Genomic DNA, 22,579 nt, shown 5'->3' with positions numbered 1-22,579 from the left:
TCTGACATGGGGCTAGACATTTTGTCAATTTCCCGGCTGCCCCGGTCATGTGACTTGTGCCTGCACTTTAGGAGAGAAATGCTTTCTGGCAGGCTGCTGCTTTTCCTTCTCAATGTAACAATGTGTCTCAGTGAGACATGGATTTTTACTATTGAGTGTTGTTCTTAGATCTACCAGGCAGCTGTTATCTTGTGTTAGGGAGCTGCTATCTGGTTACCTTCCCGTTCTTTTTTTTGGCTGCTGGGGGGGAAGGGAAGGGGGTGATATCACTCCAACTTGCAGTACAGCGGTAAAGAGTGATTGAAGTTTATCAGAGCACAAGTCACATGATTTGGGGCAGCTGGGAAATTGACAATATGTCTAGCCCCATGTCAGATTTCAAAACTGAGAAATGGATTTCAGTGCAGAATTCTGCTGGAGCAGCACTATTAACTGATGCGTTTAGAAAAAAACATGTTTTCCTATGACAGCATCCCTTTAAGATGAGACTGTGTCAAAGGTTAGAACTTCTGTTTGTTATACTTGTGAGAATATTTTTTATGAATGGCTATGTATTGTGGTGCTATATAAATGTTTGAGGATCTAACACAAGATCATCAAAGCTTAAATGCAGCTTACTATCCATAGGTTTGCAAAAACAGAAATCATGTTACTTACCATTTCTTTTAGACCAGCGATGTAAGCAAGTACTTTTCACAAGTGCTTCATCTACTTTGCCTCCAGACATATTATCCATGAACTGACGGCCATGCTCCAATGCAAGGTAACAATCATTACAACAGTCCTGCTCTTCAACACGAGCCGAGTAACTTACTGTGCCGGTTTTTGTGATAGGCTCTTGATCCAATGTGCCAAATGGAGAGAACAAATTAGTGCACTGATCATGGAGGAGTAATATTAACTCATCAGGCATTTTCTCCGGGTCTCTTAAAACACCATGATCTCCTCCAGCAGCTCTGAGAGCTTCAAATCGTTTTTCTACTTCTTTACCACTGTCTGTTTGTCTGCCAATAATATCCAACTCATCTTCTAAAAACAAGCCAGAATTGTTGCCAAACTTTCGGTTCATCACTGCACTAAAGCCACAAGTGCATCTGTACTGCACCTCTTGTGTGGGGTCTGGAATGTAGACTCCAACATCAGCTCCTTTAATGTTCATATTGCATACACAGATGCAGCAACTGTCAAAATTGCAATCTTTAAAGAGGTTCATCACAGACTCAGAAAGAATGAGGTTCACATAGAGGCTATGAGCTTCAGGGATTGATGGAACGGTTGCTGGCTCAACGGAGTTGAGAGGCCTGCATGTTGATGGTGTTGAAGCAGGAGAATACAGGTCAGAATTGTCATACTTCACTGACCCTTGGACACTAGCTGGACCACCACCTCCCCGTGGTGTACGAGGTGTTCTTGGAGTTCGCGGAGTAGGAGCAGAAAAACGAGGGGTTGCAGGAGAAGGAAGGATTCCTGCTCCACTGTTACTGGGTGGAGCACTGCTTGACATCCCAAAAGGTGTGTGGGTTTGAGGGGTGTATGTCTGAACATAGTCTTGATCCATAGCACTTCCAACACTGGGAATATTGCTAAGAAATAGGACAAGAGGAACTTTTTAGAATAAGCACAGGTTAGCAATACATTGTTCATTCTAATTAACTGAAAAATTTCCAAATACGACTTATATGACTGAAAAGAGAACTCAACCACGCACCACAATCACTTTGGTGTTACTGTTCCTTTAAAGCTGATCCTGGACCTAGCTTCAAATACGTCGATCCAAACAGGATGAACATGGTGCGTGTGAACTTCAATGCACCTCTGCATTTTTAAGGCACTTTTATTTTACGCAAAGAGGGATACTTAGTGAAATAGATTATGCAGGAAGAGGGGGAGGGCAATGGAGGCCAGTTGAGGGGGCTGGGATATGGGGGGAGATTCTACTTTAAAGGGGAAGGAAACCTAGTCGGCGCAAACCCCCCACCCCCGTTTGTTGCCCACCCTCCCTCCTCCCCCCCTGGCCTACCCGTCCCGCTGGGCAAATGCCCCTAACTTGTTACTTACCCTTCTGCGCAGGTCCAGTCCAGGGAGTTCACAGACGACATCTTCTTCCACGCGATCTTCTTCCTGCTGTGAACGGCGCATGCGCAGTAGGATCATTTCACCGGTACGATCTACTGCGCATGCGCGTGACTTTTGGCGCATGCGCAGTAGATCCGTACCGGCGAAATGCTCCTACTGCACATGTGCCAAAACGCTGTTCACAGCAGGAAGAACGCGTGGAAGAAGATGTCGTCTGTGAACTCTCTGGACTGGACCTGCGCAGAAGGGTAAGTAACAAGTTAGGGGCATTTGCCCAGCGGGACGGGTAGGCCAGGGGGGAGGAGGGAGGGTGGGCAACAAATGGGAGGGGGGTGGGGGGTTTGCGCCGACTAGGTTTCCTTCCCCTTTAAGGCTTATGTCACACAGGGAGATGAGTAGTGGCTGTTTGTTAAAGGAACAGTAACACCAAAAAATGAAAGTGTTTTAAAGTAATGAAAATATTATGTACTGTTGCCCTGCACTGGTAAAACTGATCTGTTTGCTTCAGAAATACTACTATAGTTCATATAAACAAGCTGCTGTGGAGCAATGGCAGAAATTGAAAAACAGCTATATGGCACAGGTTAACTAATGGATAACAGATAACACCATTAGACAGGCACATCAGTTTTACCAGTGCAGGCAACACTGCATTATATTTTCATTACTTTAAAATACTTACTGTTCCTTTAACAAGTAGATATGTTACATATAAGCACGCACGCTACAAAAAGATTAGCATCAGCCATTTATGGCAAATTTAAGCGAGTAATAATACCCGTGTCATTTAAATATTGTTGTGCATTGGCCAGCAATTTTTCCTCACTGCCTTGCAACCCTTCGACCCTCACCACACGGTCAATTCCAAAATTTAATTCTAACGCTGACTGCACCCTTTGTTTGCAAAAGAATCAGCACGATTGCCATTTGCTAGAACTGCTGCTGTCTCAATTTTCCCCCCACCACATTTTTTCCTGGGAGAATACTGATCACATGCAGGTACAGGATTGATTATCATGAAACCTATTTTGAGAAACAATTACAAGATGGCCATTTTTCTAGAGATTCCATTTTAAGACAAATAATTTTAAGTTAAAATGTAATCATTCCCTTTTTCTCTTTAATAAAATTGTATCCAGCATTCAATCAATCCTATAGTTTTTTTTATTTAAAGTTAACCATTTCCCCAAATGAAAAAATACAAATAAAATAAACCTGTATACATAGTTTATCATCCAAGATATGCATACCACAAGTAATAAATGATAATAAACTTCCAAACACCTACCCATCTTTGATGAAGGGCATATGGGGTACCGGAGGGATCAACTCAAGTTTTCCAACTGTCCAACTTGGGCGATAAATGCACTCATCTGGTAATTTAATCGCTGGCACACACTGACTGGGGAGAGTTCTTAAAGGAGCAAACATGGAGCATCCTACTAGCACCTGACACGTTTCAGGTTTGTATACATAGGAGAAGTCCTGTAACAAAATAAAATTATATTAAACTAAAAAAAGCAATCACTTAACCTAAAATAAACAGTCATATGCTCTCTAAATTATACGACATTCACACATAGTATCACAATTTTAACCAAAATTTCCCATTTTAAAATTCTAAATCAGTCTCCAACAGATTAAAAAAAAACAAAAAAAAAAACCAACAACAACATTACAGAGCAGAGGAGGCTATTGTTTCCCCCCCAATATTAACATACTCTAAGAAGTGGTATATTTTTGAAATCACTGGGCCATTCACGCAATATACTGTTAGGGAGCAGAAATTAGATTAAGATGATAAAATGCAAATGCAGTTATGGAGACTTCAAAACTCCTTTAGAAAGCCAGGTGGCCTAAGCTCTACTCTACTCCTTGCTCCAAACTAGATCTGTTACATACCCTAGTAAGCTGAAGAGATGATGGTGTTACCTTTATTTCAGAGGGCTTTGGGCTGCAGAAACCTTCATCAACTTCTATTTTAAATTGAGCACCTATACAGAAATTGCTTCCATCTAACAGTGATCCTCCTGGTGTAGTGTCCATATTGCCATAATCTTTGCTGTTCATGTTCATAGGAGAAAACCCCATAAAATGCTGTTCCAGAGAAGGTGGTGTTGGATACATTTTATGAAGATCTGCTGTACCTATAAAACAGTTATTACTCATTTATATAGATCCAGCATATGTGATCCGAGGATCTTTAAGTTAAAGTACCATATTAGAGCCAATTTTGTTGACCTTTAACTGAAAAATCTGTATACATTTCACCAAGCGTTTCAACTAAAGATTGTTTCACCAGAGGCACAAGAGACATGTGGATCCCCTGCAAACCTTGCAACAGAACCTTTCAATCTCACACATCTGCTTCTGCAATAGTTATGCAACTATCTCTTTTACTATCAATGGTAGATGGTTACTTGGAGCATGAACAGAAGAAATTACATGTTATGCATCAACTGGGCCTAGCCAAGTCATATTGGTGTAAATGGACACAACAATGTTTTCTGGATGGAAAGCTTCATTTTTGATGTATAATACGATACCAGAACAAAGTTTATTTCTCATTTATACATTCCTATATAAGAACATACATTACAGGTACTCATTTCAAACCGAGGCATTAGCGTAGCTATGGAATCAGGAAAGAACCGAGACCGCATATGTATAAATGCATGCAAAATATTTAATAGTTTTCAATATCTAACTTTAGTGAGCCTCCAAAAACTACTTTGAGGTCAGCTGGCATAAAGCATAATTAAGTCCTTCAATGTTGTTGTTGTTAATACAAAATTATAAGAAATAATAAGCCTTACTTATGCAAGACAGGGGATCTAAATTTCCAGGTTTCAACTCTTTGCCGTTTGCTTTTTCATCAGCATTAAGGGCCCTCTTGGATCCAGGCTATGAATAAAAGATAAAAAATAATATTTGTAATAGACACGGTTTCCCTCTCCAAAGGGATGCATTAAAAATACACTATTCTTAACCATGCTTTAAAAGGGAGGGTGCCAGAAGAGTACATTGTTCCATGTTCCTGAGCTTTAATAATACAGTTTTACTCTTGAAACCAAAAAACTTTTGTGAAGCTTCAACATAAGCATCAATTTATTTTAATTCCAAGGAGTGTGGAACCTGCATATTAGATGTGTGATTGACGTTTCTTAAATATAATTTCAAGAGATGTTAGAGAAAAATAAATGAATAAATATAATAAAAAAAAAAAAAAGAAGATTCTTACAGTTAGCTCATCCTCATCTGAATTAAAGAGATTATCCAGGTCAGTGTAAGATACCACAAGGTCTGTTTCATGAAAGAGACTTGTTGATGCAGTGCGTGCATGAGCTTCAGATCGCTGTGCGTCTGCAAAGGTACAATTAATGGCAACGTTAAGCATAGTGCCATCAGTTGACAATTAGACTTTTATAATACTGTATTTTATGGCTGTCAAAGAATGGACTGGTATTGCTTTATATCCTAGTACATTAGTACTAGCACTAATTTATATTGAGCCATGCACAGATATTCTGGTTCCATCTACCTGGATGTATAAAGTAAGGCAATTCAGTTACACACTTTTCCTGTTGTGATAATAAATACTCCAACTTGTTTCACCTGAATCAACCAAGTAAATGGCAATGCTAATGATGCAGAACCGCATAAATTCCATTGCAAGTAGAATTATGATCCAACTGCTAATCCCTTCTAAATTTTGCAGAATGCAAGGCTAACTTATAAATAGTGTTATATATTGATTTAATTTATTGAGAATATGAGTAGCGTTTACATCGGGACATTTAGAAAGGAAATTACCAGAAAATTACAACCCTGATAACACCCTATAATCGAGCCAAACTTAAGGTAGTAAGACAGTAGTATAAATCTTTCTTGTGAAATACAATGCTCAAAACGTTTTCTCAGCAGATTTAAATATGAGCATCCATTACAAAACAAAAGCTGCTAACTTTGGACAACGTTTTCAAACTATGAGATGGCAAACTTGATTTCTAACAAGCATTTACACTTTATTTTTAATACACAGAGCAAATCTCTCTCCAGTTACAGCACCATTAAAATTGAATGAAACATTGTATGGCTATTCTTTTGTGGCTTACAAACCTGGTTTGACAGATGGACTAAAAAGTGACATTGCATCTTCACCTTCTTGTGGTAACACTGAAACATTAGACATTACATCTTCTGCCTGTAGAACAGAAATGTTAACAAGTTCAAACTTTATGATGAAATACTCACATTATGAGGCAAACATTGACCATCCATGTATTGCATATACTTGTGGATGCACAAGTATGAATAATAAAAGGTGACGATTTACTGACTTTGGAGTGCGGGTCCTTCTGTATATAAAATGATTTGACCGAGCACCCACAGTAACTGAAGACTGGTTTAGAGTGCAAAAGTTTGGTTACATATATTTTATCTATCACAAACACTAACTTGCATACTTCAGATAGGAAACTGAATATCTTATCTTTTAAAGATAACATACGAGGCGTCCCCAATAATATCTTCATGAAAGGTAAAAATGATTTTGCAGACTAGAGAAAATTCATCAGTAAAAGTAAGTTATGCTACAAATGAACTCAAACAGCAGAGGCCCATCAACAACACAGGAGATTTAAATTTGAGACCTTTCTGATGAATGAAGGAATAATAAAAGTTAATTACGGACCTTGTGTTTTTTTCCAACATCCCTATCTGTGATTTGTCTTTCCTTCTTTGAGTCAGAAAATATAAATTCCACATCATCATCTACAAACGTATATGGATCAGAGTCTTGATCAGTGTTTAATACAGCTGTTGGTATGTATTGATTTTTGCTTTGATACTTGTGAAGTAATTCCTCTGAGATCTTTAACGGTTTTTTACCTTGCACCATTAACCTGTTAAAAAAAAAAGTGCATTGTCAGATAAAGACAAAATCATACTGCAAAAAATAGGTACAGATTTAACAATATACAGCCACTGCATATACAACATACAATAATATAACAGACAACTTTACAACAAAGTGCATTTATGAAGAAGGGCTTAGTCTGGGGTGTATGGGAAACTAAAAAGCACAGATAATACTTAGTTTTGTACGATATTCATTGTATTCATAGTGGGTGACAAGCAACCGATAACTGCAGGGCCGGCTAGAAAATTATGATTGGGTGCCTTTGAATGCACCGGAACATTGGCCACTGTTCATGCGGAATCCTCAGATACAGGTAGAATTCCATTGTTTCTAACTGTATATCTGACAATTCATCTCTAACATGTTTGTATTTCCTGCCTACGGTCGAGGGTGAATACAAGCTACAGTACAGCCTTAAGCTGGCCATAGTTACAAAGATCTGATCGTACGAATCAACGTACAATCAGACTTTCCCCATCTCCGACCTGCCATTAACCATTCGGATCAAATGAAGTAGAAAAGAACAGATCAGCCGATGTTCTGCCCCTGACAGCAATCGTACGAAGTTATGTCCGACCAAAGCTAGCGACAGTCTCCCTCTGAAAATCGTACGATCGGCAATACATGCAGAGATATTGCCTGCAGCCGGCAAAAATCTTTTAACCTGTCCGATCGACCAAACGGCCGATCTCCGCCGGATGAAAAATGACGGGACTCTCCACACACGGCCCGAAAATCGTACGAATCCTTGATTCGTACGATCAGATCTTTGAGTCTATGGCCATCTTAAGACAATTATTATCTGATCACGATTTAACAATTTATTTGAAGATACACTCTCACTTTAAGGGTTAGTTCACACGAGGAGATTCAGGAAGATTTTGTCGCCTGGCGACTAATCGCCTCTTCTTCTGGGCGACAATCTCCCTGAACTGCCTCCGTGTGTCTCCCCATGCGCTATAATGAAAAGACCACCTGCGCTAAAGCAAATGTGGCGCTTCATTTTACAAAGTCGCCCAAAGTTTCCTCGTGAGGTAACTTCGGGCAACTTCGGAAAACGAAGTGCCGAGTGTGCTTTAGTGCAGGCGACTTTTCATTATAGCGGATGGGAAGAAACGCGGTGGCAGTTCGTTGAGAAGAAGAGATTACTCGCCCAGAAGAAGAGATTAGTCGCCAGGTGACAAAATCTCCCCGAATCTCCTCGTGTGACCTAACCCTAAAACCTCTATTGTTATACATTATGTGATTATGTAGGCAACAAAGTAAACACTTTGGAAATACCAAAGAACCAAGAGGATATTAGAACAAGGAATACTCACTCTGTGACAGATATGATATTTTCCTTTCCGGAAGTATCTTCCCTAAGTTTATCATTTGGAAGCTGTGGGGGATTAAACTCTGCTTCTTTCTTTTTTGGGACTTTATAATACTTCCACGTGTTGTCATTTTCACCGGCCTCTAGGCGGACAGCAGTGCCCACATACATAGTTGGCTCTAAAATCTCAGGGAATGCTGAAGCAAAGGTTTGCGGTAAACTATCTATCCGTTCATCAATAGCCTTTACTGGAATTAATGGGTCTGGCGTTGGCATTTGATAAAAATGCTGACTATGAGGAGTTGATGGATTTTTAATGGTTTCTCCTCCTTCATCCAAAACTTCACAAGGGTGAGGACTTAGGGGAGGTGGAGGTGGAGAGCTAGTCATCTCATTATTATGCATTTGAGGAGTTTTTGCTACATCATTGGGTCGAATATTTGAGAACCTTCCTCTAGTGTCCTGGGATCGAATCCCGAGTCTCTGGCTGGCACTATCTGCCTCAATATTAAAATCATCGCTGAGAGATGCACGGTGATGAAAAGGTGTTAGGGGACGCTTCTGGGGTTTGTCACCCTTTTCCTGCTTATCATTTGTCTTGTGCTTCTGGGTTGCTTGTTGCATACTAGCAGTCACTGGCTGCCCTGGTTGATTTAAATTTCTCTGCTTTACATTTTTGTGCCTGTTGAGAAGGTAAAATATACATGGTAAGTTACAGCAAACTTGTATGATAACATATACATTTAAGATGGTATGGACGTCAACATAACATAGCAACTTAAGCGCACCTTGAGCAGACACAAGTTGTTCTCTGTGTGGACTCAACAAAATCCCAGGATGTTGTTTTTTCAGGAGACTCATCCTCACAAACACCATTAGAAGAATACTTCCTCCTAAACAGAAAAGATTTGATAAATCTCAGCTGAAATGATTTTATACATATCAATTACATTGACAACAGTGTTTTATTTAAAATACTACCACACAAAAAAGTATGCCCCAAATTTAGAAGAAAAATTGATGAAGTGTGGTAAATGGTAATTTGTACAATTCATTCATGAAATATAATTAATGGAGAACTATTGCGAAAATGAAAATGTAATACGAGCTTCGTCATACTGAAATAAAAACTTTCTAAATACATTCAATTAAAAATTCTGTACCGTTTCTGAAATAATCAAGTTTATCTTCACTATCCCTCTCTCAGCATCTGTTTCTTTTCATTCTCTCTTCATGCAGGAGTTGGGTGTCAAATATTCATGGACAGATCCGATATATTTTATAAGGGTGTTTCATTTGCCTAGAATATGTATTAGAGCTCACTCTATTAAAATCACCAAACATCAAGTCTCACAACATGCAGGATTTGTGCAAAAGGCAGTTATTTTGTTAGATTTTGTTTGTACTTGAATCAGTAATTTGAGTGAGCTCTAATACATCTGCTAGGAAAGGAAGCCCCCCCCCCCATAAGATATATTGGATCCAACCGTCAATGAATAGCTGACACCCAATTCCTGCAAGAAGACAGAATGAAGAGAAACAGATGCTGAGAGAGAAATAGTGAACATAAACTTATTTCAGAAACAATACAGAATTTTTAATTGATTGTATTTAGAAAAAAATTTTCAGTATGTTTATATTAAAGGGATACTGTCGCGGGAAAATTTTTTTTTTACAAAATGTATCAGTTAATAGTGCTACTTCAGCAGAATCTGCCATTGAAATCCGTTTTTCAAAAGAGCAAACAGATTTTTTTATATTTAATTTTTAAATTTGCTGTGGGGCTAGACATTTTGACATTTTCCCAGCAGCCCCCAGTCATGTGACTTGTGCTCTAAAAAACCTCAGGCACACTTTACTGCTGCACTGCAAGTTGGAGTGATGTCATTACCCCTCCCTCCTACGAGCGGATGTAATGTAAACCGAGCCTTTTCTAGTCAGCCTGTTAATTGAACAATAGGCAGGTATCAAGATAACAGCTCTCGCTGACAACTCTTCAGAAGGATTCTGCTGAATGGATTGAGAGGAGTTCTGTAGCTGCCTGCTGTTACCATTGCTTTGCTCCACAGCCTTAGACCCTGGTAATAGTGGGCAGGGAGGAGAAAGGCAGTGTTGGGCTTGGAAATGTTAACAGAGTGAAGAGTGCAATTGTGAATTATTTACACCTCTTATAACAAAAGCGCAATGCCAAGACTGGTGATAGGGAACAGAAAAGGGGGAAAAAAAGGACACTCGAGAAGCAGGAAAAACAGAAGGGGAGGGGGAGTGCACAGATGGATCCTCATGTCGCAGCACGACTGACTTGGCTTTCTACCAGAGGCTGGCTGCCTCCAAGCATACAGGTAATGCCGTGCCTGCTGTTAGTGTAGCCCTTAATGCATGTATAATGAGCAAATATGGAAGCCCCCATGACAAAATAAAAACTATAATAACTTATGTATTGAAATGTGAATTACATTTTATTTGCCAGACAGTGTTTATTGAGGTGTACTTTTTAGAAAACGGCAAAAAAAAAAAAAAAAAGTTTAAAATGATGACAGATTCCCTTTAAATTTTCATTTTCACGATAGCTCCCCTTTAACAGATTGTACAACCACCTTTTTTTAGACTTTGCTTAATTAAAGTGGTGCCAGTTACAGAATAAACACGCAACAATGTTTATCTCTTTTTACTCAACTGTCTGAAGTGGAAACATTTAGTCCAAGAAAGAACACCTAAGAAATGGAATACTTACTTGTTCTGTGCTCTGTTCATATTGCATTCTTGCCACACTCTATCGACCACCTGATTAGCCAGTTTTCTTGGAATCTTGCCACCATGATGGCTAGTTGTATCAGAGTTAAAGCAGTCTGACACAGCAGGAAACTTTACCCATTTTTGTGCTGACTGGGCATCAACTATTCAAAAAAAAAAAAAAAAAGTATTTGGGAAATGAAAAAAGCTTTTCAATCAAGTTATTTTTATCAAAGTAACTCAAAAAGTGATAAAGGCAATGGTGAAATTGAAATCAGCACTTCTTCCCCTTTATGTACTGCTAAGTTGTGTCTATTACAAGAATGCAGCACAAGTCTTTTCAAGCTTTATCATAGGTCTGTTAATCTGCTAGTTTCAGATACACAACCACCAGGGAAGAGAAGAGAAAGGGACAGATATTGCTTTTAATAGCATTTAGAAATATATTTTAAATCACTGACAAATTTTTAACTTGTATATATGAAATTTGTTATGAACTAAAATGTCTCATTACAAACTATCATTTTGGATTCCTGAACTGTTTTAAAGCAGTTTTTTTAATTTGAACATCAAAACTTGAGGTTAAAAAATTTCCCAAATCCATTTATTATTCACACAGCACAGAAGTACCAAATATTACAACAATTACAAGATTTAGTTAATCACTACAAACAACCGATTCAGGGCTCAATATCTAGATTTTATTATAATAATGGACAGACTGTTAGGGTTATTATTTTGTTTTTAAATAATTTGTCATTAAATGATGCTCATGTTGTACTTAAAGAAACCCTCATCATGTCAGGGCACGGATATGAAGTGTAAAGAAAATACATACTGCTACCTGTTTGCACTTCTTCTGGGGATGTTGGAGGAGTGAGTGTTACAGAGGACATAGCTGGATCTCTGGAAGAAGCAGGCACTTGCACACCTAAGCAGGTGTTTGAACAGTGAGAAGATCCAACAGAGCTGGTAGGAGGGAGATCTGACTGAGGAACTAGGACAAAGCAGGCTGGATAGACCATTCTGACCCCAGCTAGAAGAAAAACATTTTTTTGGTCTCAATATTTTTATTGCCAAGAAATCTAATGATTAAAAAACAAACCTAAAATTTGACATCTAAAAAGCCTGAAAACAAAAAAGGACCAAATTGGTTTAAACATTTAAATTCAACATTTCATTCAATAAATTAGCACCAAATTGAGAAATGTGCAAACAAGAGGGAGGCTGCTTAAGTTTTCTTTTAGTGGTACATAGATCATCAGTGCATTTAGATCTGCAAACAGCACATATGCCATGTAAAATTCATGCAATTAAAGAATGCAGGCATAAACGGCCAGAATTTACCATAATGACAAGTCCTGCTTGGATTAAAGGAAAACTATACCCCCCCAAACAATGTAGGTCTCTATAAAAAGATATTGCATAAAACAGCTCATATATAAAATCCTGCTTCATGTAAATAAACCATTTTCATAATAATATACTTTTCTAGTAGTATGTGCCATTGGGTAATCATAAATAGAAAATTGCCATTTTAAAAAAATAAGGGCCGCCCCCTGGGATCGTACGATTCACTGTACTCACAAACATAGCAACAAACCATACATGTTAGGTCACATGAGCCAATTAACAGACAGTTGTGTCTTTTGCTTCCACACTTCTTCCTGTTACAGTTAGAGTTGTAGTATTTCTGGTCAGGTGATCTCTGAGACAGCAGAGAGACCATCACGAAATGGGGGCTCAAGGCAAAAGATGTAAAAGGGCAATATTTACTTAAATATATATTCCAGTTTGGTAAGATTCTTTAATATGCCACTTAATATGATATGAACTCTGTTGCTTAAGTGTTCATTTGGGGGGTATAGTTTTCCTTTAATATTGGTTACTCTGAGCTCAGGAGTGGGTGTTAGGATTTAAAAATAGGAGCAGACAACTACAGCAGAGTTTCTATGGGAACCAGCAAAGCCATTTCTTCAATGGCTGTTAGACTGGAAGGTGTGTATTAATCTGAGTTGAGAAGAACTGAGCATGCTCATGAGCCAACAGCCAAAGGAAATTGCTGAGGGAGGGGGCTGCATGGGTTAGAGGAGCAGAATCATCAGTGATTAAATTTTTGCGTGGGGGGTTTACATGTCCTTTAAAACATTCCTACTTATTTAACAGCATTGCTTTGTTTACCTGTTCATACATAGGGGTGTGATAGGAGTATGCATTTAAGAATACCCTACTTTGGCCTTCTGTTTTAGAGAATTTTCTGTAGTGTATCGTAATTGAACCTCACACTATTTGTAGTAGGGAGATTTGCTGAAGACCCCTTTCTATGTTGTTAGCTATTAAGTTACGCCTTCAACACTCAAACTGTGTATGCCCATTACAGCATAAAAGTTGGCCAACACTCTTAAGATACATTCAATAGTTAAGCAGGCCTTTGCCAAATTTGCCAATTAAAGCAGTGGGTCACATGAGGCTGATGTAATCGTTAAGCTGGGCAGAACGGACAGAACAAAAGTCAAATCTACAGCCTGAAAAGTTTAAGGATTATATAATCAGCCCCATTGATTTTAACATGCATTTTAACCAGATATCAGTGGGGAAAGTTGCTTTTGACTCAAGTCATGTAATATTTTTAAATACCCTACATAAGAAAACCCTGGAATAGCCTAAGGAGTAGATTATTTACATGACTACTACATTATTGGTCCATTTTGTGTGAGGTTCTTACCAACTAATACTTCAACAGCAGCCAACGAGTCATCTTCCCAATCCATTTCTTCATGCTTCTCCTCTGAGGACTCTTTTACATTAGATGAAATGGGATAAAACTGTTTCCATTCTCCAATCAGTTTCTTGGTGGATGAATCAGACATCTTGAAAGATTGTCCTGTCAAGGTGCCATTCAATCCAAATGGGCTAAGTATAACTAAGGTTTTAAGAAGACAAAAATAAATATTTGAATACATGCATTTTGAATGGCAATTCAAAGTATTTTAAGCATTCCACTGAAAATATCCACTCGAGTAAACAGTGTTTTTCTACACTACCTTGAAATGGGCTGTTCGACTGCTGGGCTAATGTGAGATGCTCCTCACTGAGAAGATATACTGGTTGGTGCTGATTAATTTCCACACTTGTGCAAACATTGCTGTCTCCATGAAGAAAAAAGGCAAAAGAGCAGGATAGGTGTTCACTGTAAAAATAAAGCATAAAAGTGAATAGCTCTTCATTGCAACAACAAAGATTTTGGGTGCTGTTGAGATAAACTGATTGCAAAATTAAAGTTCTGTTAGCAATCTGAAACTCAAGAGCAACATTTCGAAGTTAAAGGGATGCGGTCATGGGAATTTTTTTTCTCTCAAAATGAATCACAGTTAATAGTGCTGCCCCAGCAGAATTCTGCAGTGAAATCCATTTCCCAAAAGAGCAAACAGATTTTTTTATATTCAATTTTGAAATCTGACATGGGGCTTGACATATTGTCAATTTCCCAGCTGCCCCAAGTCATGTGACTTGTGCTCTCTATACTGCAAGTTGGAGTGATATCACCCCTCCCTTTCCCCCCCAGCAGCCAAACAAAAGAACAATGCAAAGGTAACCAGATAGCAGCTCCCTAACACAAGATAACAGCTGCCTGGTAGATCTAAGAACAACACTCAATAGTAAAAACCCACGTCTCACCGAGACACGTTCAGTTACATTGAGAAGGAAAAACAGCAGCCTGCCAGAAAGCATTTCTCTCCTAAAGTGCAGGCACAAGCCACATGACCAGGGGCAGCTGGGAAATTGACAAAATGTCTAGCCCCATGTCAGATTTCAAAATTGAATATAAAAAAATCTGCTCTTTTGAGAAATGGATTTCAGTGCAGAATTCTGCTGGAGTACCACTATTAACTTATGTTTTTTGAAAAAAAAAAAACATGTTTTCCGATGATAGGATCCCTTTAAAACAATTTTACAGAAATAGTAGTTCTTGCAATTGACAACGAAAGAATGTAAATGCCCAATTTATTTATTCTACATGACTTGAGAAATTTTAAACAAAATTTAACTAATTGCTTTTGCTCTGCCTTATATACCACACAAAGTTACCGTATAGAATGCTGGAAGGACTACAATGTGTACAGATATCCTTAGAGGTGGGCATCATAATAAAGGTATTTTACAAATTTTTACAAATTACCTATTTATGTAAGCTTTACCAAGGCAAAAGCATGTAAACTAGTGATGTGATGCATACAATCTTCTTTTAACAAAAAAACAAAATGAACAGCTATACAGTGATCACGCAGTATGAGCAATCTAATCTGTGAATAGAAAGATTCTCACCCACACTGCTCCTCCTTCAATTCTCCAGTGAGGCTCCCTGTTCCCTTGATGTTTATCTTAACATCAACATACAGTGTAATCTTAAAACGATAGAACAGTACATATTTTGTTGTGGTTCCTTGCCCTTATTTCAAGCCACAGTTTGGCTCAACTATTGAATTTACTACAAGAGTAAGACTGTGGCTTAAAAAAAAAGGCAAGGAGCCTTAAGGCTAAGGCCACACTAGGCGATAGCGCCGCGATTTGACTCGCGGCGACTTTTCGCCGCAATCGCTGGGGAAACTTTTGCGCTGGCGTCTATGGGGAATCGCGAAAAATCGCCAGCGTAAAAACACACGCGGCGATCTTTTTTCTATTGTCGCTCGAAATCGCCTAGCGAGGCATTTTCGAGCGACAGTAGAGAAAAGATCGCCGCGTGTGTTTTTACGCTGGCGATTTTTCGCGATTCCCCATAGACGCCAGCGCAAAAGTTTCCCCAGCGATTACGGCTTAAAAGTCGCGGCGAAAAGTCGCCGCGAGTCAAATCGCGGCGCTATCGCCTAGTGTGGCCTTAGCCTTAAGGAACAGTTCAGTGTGAAAATAAAAACTGGGTAAATAGATAGGCTGTGCAAAATAAAAAATGTTTCTAATATAGTTAGTTAGCCAAAAATGTAATGTATAAAGGCTGGAGTGAATAGATGTCTAATAAAACAGCCAGAATCCAACTTCCTGCTTTTCAGCTCTATAACTCTGAGTTAGTCAGCGACTTGAAGGGGGACACATGGTACATTTCTGTTCAGTAAGTTTGTAATTGACCCTCAGCATTCAGCTCAGATTCAAAAGCAACAGATTTGACCCATGTGGCCCCCCCTCAAGTCTCTGATTGGTTACTGCCTGGTAGTCAGGGTAACCAGTCAGTGTAAACCAAGAGAGCTGAAAAGTTGGAAGTAGTGATCTGACTGACATCAAATCACTCCAGCCTTTATTCATTACATTTTTGGCTAACTAACTATATTAGAAACATTTTTTATTTTGCACAGCCTATCTATTTACCCAGTTTTTATTTTCACACTGAACTATTCCTTTAAGTGATACTGTCAGCAATAACAAAGAAAGTGCAAAACTGGTATTATTTGAGCCTACTAATTTCAAGTTAGGTTAACTTTTAGTATGTTATAGCGTGACCAATTCTAAGCAACTTTTCAATTGGTCTTCATTATTTTTAACAGCTTGAATTTTTTTTCTTTCTTTCCAGTTTTTAAATGGGGGGTCACTAACCCCATCTAAAAACAAATGCCCTGTAAGGCTACAAATTTATTGTTATTGCTACTTTTTTTTTTTATTACTCATCTTTCTATTCATATTCCAGTCTCATATTCAAATCAATGCATGGCTGCTAGGGTAATGTGGACCCTAGCAACCAGATTGCTGAAAAATTGCAAACTGGTGAGCTGCTGAATAAAAAGCTAAATAAGTTAAAAACCACAAATAATAAAAAATGAAAACCAATTGCAAATGGTCTCAGAATATCACTCTCTACATCATACTAAAAGTTAACTAAAGTTAACTAAGTTATAGTGAATGACTCCTTTAAAGTGGACCTGTCACTCAGACAAAAAGCTGTATAATACTGTATATACTCGAGTATAAGCCGAGTTTTTCAGCATCGAAAATGTACTGAAAAAGTCTACCTCGCTTATACTCGGGTCAGCGGGCAGTAGCTGAGATTGCAGTCACTTAATCATTCCTATACCAACAGTTCACTTGGGGAGAGACTGCAATATCCCACAATGCCTTCTGTTGGTTTTATGAAAGAATAACAGTGCGCCCTCTGTTGGTTATATGAAGAGTAACAGTGACTGCAATATCACACAGCGCCATCTGTTGGTTATATCAAAGAATAACAGTAACTGCAATATCACACAGCGCCATCTGTTGGTTATATCAAAGAATAACAGTGACTGCAATATCACACAGCGCCATCTGTTGGTTATATCAAAGAATAACAGTGACTGCAATATCACACAGCGCCATCTGTTGGTTATATCAAAGAATAACAGTGACTGCAATATCACACAGCGCCATCTGTTGGTTATATCAAAGAATAACGGTAACTGCAATATGACACAGCGCCATCTGTTGGTTATACAAAAGATTAACAGTGATGGCAATATCACACAGCACTCTCTGCACAATTCTCTGTCACCATCAACTTTGTAAAAAAGTCCGGTTGATCGCTGGGGGAGTCTCTTTGGTGGAAGGTGCGCTGCTGGGAGACAGGGCTGTAGTTGTGTCTAGGCTTATACTAGAGTCAATAAGTTTTCCCAGTTTTTGTAGGTAAAATTAGGTACCTCGGCTTATACTCGGGTCGGCTTATACTCGAGTATATACGGTAAGTCCTTTTTAAATTAAACATTAAATCCAAATTCTACTTTATTAAAGCATTCATAGTTGTAAGCTTATTTAAAAATCTCAGCTGTCAATCAAATATTGACTGTCCCTCCTCTATGCCTTAGACATAGAGGCGGGGCGAACTGTTACTTTCACTTTCTATTCAGCACTTCCTAGATGTCACTGCTCTCCACACATCCCCCCATTCTCTTGACCATTTAATTGCGTAGCCAGGGCATGGGGATGGACATCCAGTCCACCATTCTGGTGAACAAACAAGATTCTGAGCTTATGCAAAACTTGCCTTAAAGGAATACTGTCATGGGAAAAAAAATGAATCATTTAATAGTGCTGCTCCAGCAGAATTCTGCACTGAAATCCATTTCTCAAAAGAGCAAACAGATTTTTTTATATTCAATTTTGAAATCTGACATGGGGCTAGACATTTTGCCAATTTCCCAGCTGCCCCTGGTCATGTGACTTGTGCCTGCACTTTAGGAGAGAAATGCTTTCTGGCAGGCTGCTGTTTTTCCTTCTCAATGTAACTGAATGTGTCTCAGTGGGACATGGGTTTTTACTATTGAGTGCTGTACTTAGATCTACCAGGCAGCTGTTATCTTGTGTTAGGGAGCTGTTATCTGGTTACCTTCCCATTGTTCTTTTGTTTGGCTAATGCGGGGGGGGGAAGGGAGGGTGGTGATATCACTCCAACTTGCAGTACAGCAGTAAAGAGTGATTGAAGTTTATCAGAGCACAAGTCACATGACTTGGGGCAGCTGGGAAATTGACAATATGTCTAGCCCCATGTCAAATTTCAAAGTTGAATATAAAAAAATCGGTTTGCTCTTTAGAGAAATGGATTTCAGTGCAGATTTCTGCTGGAGCAGCACTATTAACCGATTCATTTTGGAAAAAAAAATTTTTTCCCATGACAGTATCCCTTTAATAACATTGTCCACAAAATGGCTGCTGCCTGCTTGCTATAATTATGAATTCCAAGACTGAAGGAAACAAGATTCAACCTACATTGAGGCTCTGTTTGGCAGTACAACTGGGTCTTATACAAACAAAACTTGCCTCCAAGCCTGGAATTCTAAAATAAACACCTGCTTTGAGGCCACCGAGAGCAACATCCAAGGGGTTGGAGAGCAACGTGTTGCTCATGAGCTACTGGTTGGAGATCACTGTTTTACTTGGTCACACACACACTGAATAAAATGGCAGAAAACAAAATGATTAGTTGCATAAAACCCTTAAAGAATTATGAAACGGTGGCTTTTACAGTATATGTTTTTGTGGCTTACTCGATTTATGTGCATTTACAACACTTTGGGGAGCGAATTCACAAAAGTGGTGATATTGAGACTAAATAAAAGTGGAGATAAAAATGTTGCATTTCACACCAAATTCACAAACTTCCACTTTCGTGAATTTGTCCTTTAAACAGACAGTTTTCAGATTGTGTCTTTCGCACAACATTTTATTTATATTTTTCTTGAATTTGTCTTTCGCTCTTACTAAAATTGGAATTTTCAGGGTAGGGGTGTTATTTTACCTAGGTAAATTATACATAATTTTTTTCAGGATAACCTGGGCTTTCTAAATCTGCCTACATGTTTGTGTAATTCCACTTCTGCAACAATATATAAGGGTCTAAATACAAAAAAATGCTATTATGCATAATATAGGGATTTGTATCAGAAATGTTTTATTATCTTGGGTCAAGCTTCTAATTGCTGCTAAAATTTAAAAAAAATGGCTGGGAGGCTTTACTTTTCTTCCAGATAATATATTCTCTTAAATTAAATTAAAACATGAAAAGTGGCGGTTGAGTCAGAATTTAGGCAGATTTCTGTTTGCGAATATTGATTAAGCATTTTACACCAGTTTACCACCACTTTCACTCCAGAAATGGTCTCTCTCCACTTTTGTGAATTCCCCCTTCTGTGTTGAGAACTTTTGTGGTGCCTATATTATCGTTTATCATCTCTACATAGTAATTTTGGTTTGGGCAGGCAGCCACATAAGCTGCCAGACTTTTCTTAGAGACAATTCTGAACATTGTCTGGAAGTGGTTTGGGTAGAGGATGCTTGGCAACTAGAGGCAGATGTTGCCTACTACTACTGGGCATGACATTTAGCCGAGACAGGAGTGCAGGACAGCATTGTGTTTATGTTGGGATTGTCATGTTCCAAGATCTAAGAGCAGGGAGCTGTAAGAGATTAGAGGAAGCTGCTTCTTCCCTACAGCTAGCAGGTCTGCAGACACCAGCAGAAGCGTAGAAAAGAGAGAAGAAGAGAAGATTCATGCATAGGAAATTAACCTCTGCGGCTGTAGGAGCAGAGACTAGCTTCCTGATAGTTGTGTTTTGCCAAAAGCACTACCTTTTGATTGTTATCCAGTCTTAAATTAATACAATATTCATGAAGAACTGCACTGAATTAAAACTAGTGTTTAGGCACCCATGGGAAAACAAATTTGTCCTGTTCTCAGCTAAATACAATGACACAAAAATCAGAAAAGCTTTTTTTTTTTTTTTTTTTTTTTTTTTTTTAACTTAAGCCACCATCTAACAATATTTTGACATGAAATTTTGAGCTTTCAAAACTCGTCTGTGACTTAACACATGCCGGTCTGCAACAAACGATTTAGCATGCAAAACTGCAAGTGTATTGTTTGCTTACATCCGGCAGCCTACAGTACCTGCAATGCATGAAAATTTCTTATTAAATGTTTGTTCCAAGAAATTAATTTCTGTTGATGGAAATAAGCTATCTTAAAAGCAATTCTTAGATTTCCAGAATACACCACAGAGCAAAATATCTGACAAGGCAATCAGGGTTTTGTAAACTTTGACCAAAGCAATATAAAGTTACAATACACAGTGGAGGATACAAGCTTAGCTTATCTACACAACATACAATCATTTAACATTGTTACTTTAAAGACAAGGCTCGCCATTGCCACATTTAAAAGGGAAATATAACAGCCTATTTGCATCTTATTAAACATGAACTAAACAGCTTGTGCTATCACATATTGCTTTTTCATAAAAATCTTAGTTTCTTTTTAGTATAAATCACTGAATAATGCATATTTTCCCAATTTGCTGCATGTCTCGCAAAAAAATAAAAAACTTTTCCTCCACCCACAATTTCAGAATTTTTTTTTTCAGTCTCTCTACAGTTTGGTTCAACATATAATTAAAGCTATAGCAATGGCAGGCAAAATGCATCTGCAAAACAAACTATTTTTGTCTCACACTGAAAACAGGCGATCACACCTCTTCAGAAGCATTTAAAGGTACAGTAACATCAAAAAATTAAAGTGTTTTAAAGTAATGAATATATATATATATATATATATATATATATATTGTCTAAAACTACAGTAGTTTTGGTAAAACGGGTGTTTGCTTCAAAAAAAAAAATGAAGTTTATATAAACAAATTTCTGTGTAGTCGGGGGGGGGGGGCTGCCATTCAAGCACAAGACAAATAGTAGATAACAGATAAGCTATGTAGAATCACATTGTTTACAACAGGGCTTATCTGTTAACTGCTGTGTAACCTGTGCCCTTTCACCTTTTTTCAGCTTTGAATGGCTGCCCCCATGGTTAAACAGAAGCTTATTTATATAAACTATAGTAGCAAACAAGTCAGTTTTATTAGTGCAGGCCAACAGTACATTATATTTTAATTACTTTTATACACTTTCATTTGTTGGTGTTACTATTCCTTTAAGTTTCTGGATACCATGCTGGGGTAAAAATGCTATCACGCCTTTATTTTAAATAAAATATTTTAAAATAATATTCATTGGCTGTAACAAGCATAATATATGTGTTGTCAAAAAGTTGACTACAGTTCAATATATGCAACATAACATTTTGAGATTGACACAATAAGTTCAGTTTCCAGATAACATCTTTTATAATTACACTACTTTATACCGTATATACTCGAGTATAAGCCGTCCCGAGTATAAGCCGAGGTACCTAATTTTACCTCCAAAAACTGGGAAAGCTTATTGACTCAAGTATAAGCCGAGGGTGAGAAATGCAGCAGCTTCTGGTAAGTTTCAATCAAAAAATTGAGGGTTTCTGCTCCCATTGGAGGTGCCGGCGACCATTCTTGGACGCCGGCGAATATTCTTGGAGACTATTCTTGGACGCCGGCAAATATTCTTGGATGCCGCGACTATTCTTAGGCGCCAGCGACCGTTTTTGCGCTTGACCCGAGTATAAGCCGAGGTAGCGTTTTTCAGCATATTTTGGGGGCTGAAAAACTCGGCTTATACTCGAGTATATACGGTACACATAGGATATTAAAACATGGTATAAGTCTATAGCTGACCCTAGGCAGCACAGGGTCAAGGGAAAGTTTAGGAAATTTTAATCATAACTCAAAATACATTTTAGTATTGAAACCTACTTGATGTCAGCAACATTTTAGGACTACAGCTCCTAGCATCCTAAAATGCTCGATATGCTGGAACTGAAGCCCTGAGTTGGGACACAAATAATGGCAAATGTAAAAGTAGACTTAAAGGTGGCCACACATGTTACACTCTTATTAACATTGAGAGCGGAATCGTCAGATATGCAGGTAAAAACAAATATTGATTAGCTCTGATGATTCAGCATTAAGGTTATGATGTTCTGGAACCTTCAAAGGTGTGGGACAAAAATGTTCAGTCCTGACCGATCGATGAAACAACCAATATCAAAGGCTTTTTACCAATGTTGGTCACCTTGTCTCCCACCACACATGCAATGATTAGCATATGTAAGATATTTTGTACGATAATATCGATGCATCTATGAATTACAGAAAGAT

At 38.3% G+C, this 22,579-nt stretch overlaps 1 protein-coding gene across 2 annotated transcripts in view; it reads right to left on the bottom strand.

Annotated features, from left to right (window-relative positions):
* The window catches only part of med13.S (mediator complex subunit 13 S homeolog), a 63,294-nt gene that overhangs the window by 24,562 nt on the left and 16,153 nt on the right, over positions 1-22,579 (bottom strand). The window contains exons 4-16 of one of the 2 annotated variants that reach the window (XM_018249611.2): positions 14,090-14,235; positions 13,771-13,968; positions 11,884-12,081; positions 11,047-11,209; positions 9,101-9,205; positions 8,317-8,994; positions 6,770-6,980; positions 6,196-6,280; positions 5,318-5,439; positions 4,893-4,980; positions 4,009-4,223; positions 3,365-3,561; positions 658-1,583 (exon numbers count right to left, since the gene is read on the bottom strand). In XM_018249611.2, the coding sequence (XP_018105100.1) occupies positions 658-1,583; positions 3,365-3,561; positions 4,009-4,223; positions 4,893-4,980; positions 5,318-5,439; positions 6,196-6,280; positions 6,770-6,980; positions 8,317-8,994; positions 9,101-9,205; positions 11,047-11,209; positions 11,884-12,081; positions 13,771-13,968; positions 14,090-14,235 (3,332 nt within the window). The remainder of the gene's footprint in view (positions 1-657; positions 1,584-3,364; positions 3,562-4,008; positions 4,224-4,892; positions 4,981-5,317; positions 5,440-6,195; positions 6,281-6,769; positions 6,981-8,316; positions 8,995-9,100; positions 9,206-11,046; positions 11,210-11,883; positions 12,082-13,770; positions 13,969-14,089; positions 14,236-22,579) is intronic. The other variant, XM_018249612.2, reaches the window with a different exon arrangement.

Source organism: Xenopus laevis, chromosome 2S (assembly GCF_017654675.1).
Source record: "Xenopus laevis strain J_2021 chromosome 2S, Xenopus_laevis_v10.1, whole genome shotgun sequence".
NCBI lineage: Eukaryota > Metazoa > Chordata > Amphibia > Anura > Pipidae > Xenopus > Xenopus laevis.
This window is presented reverse-complemented; position numbering and strand designations above follow the sequence as displayed.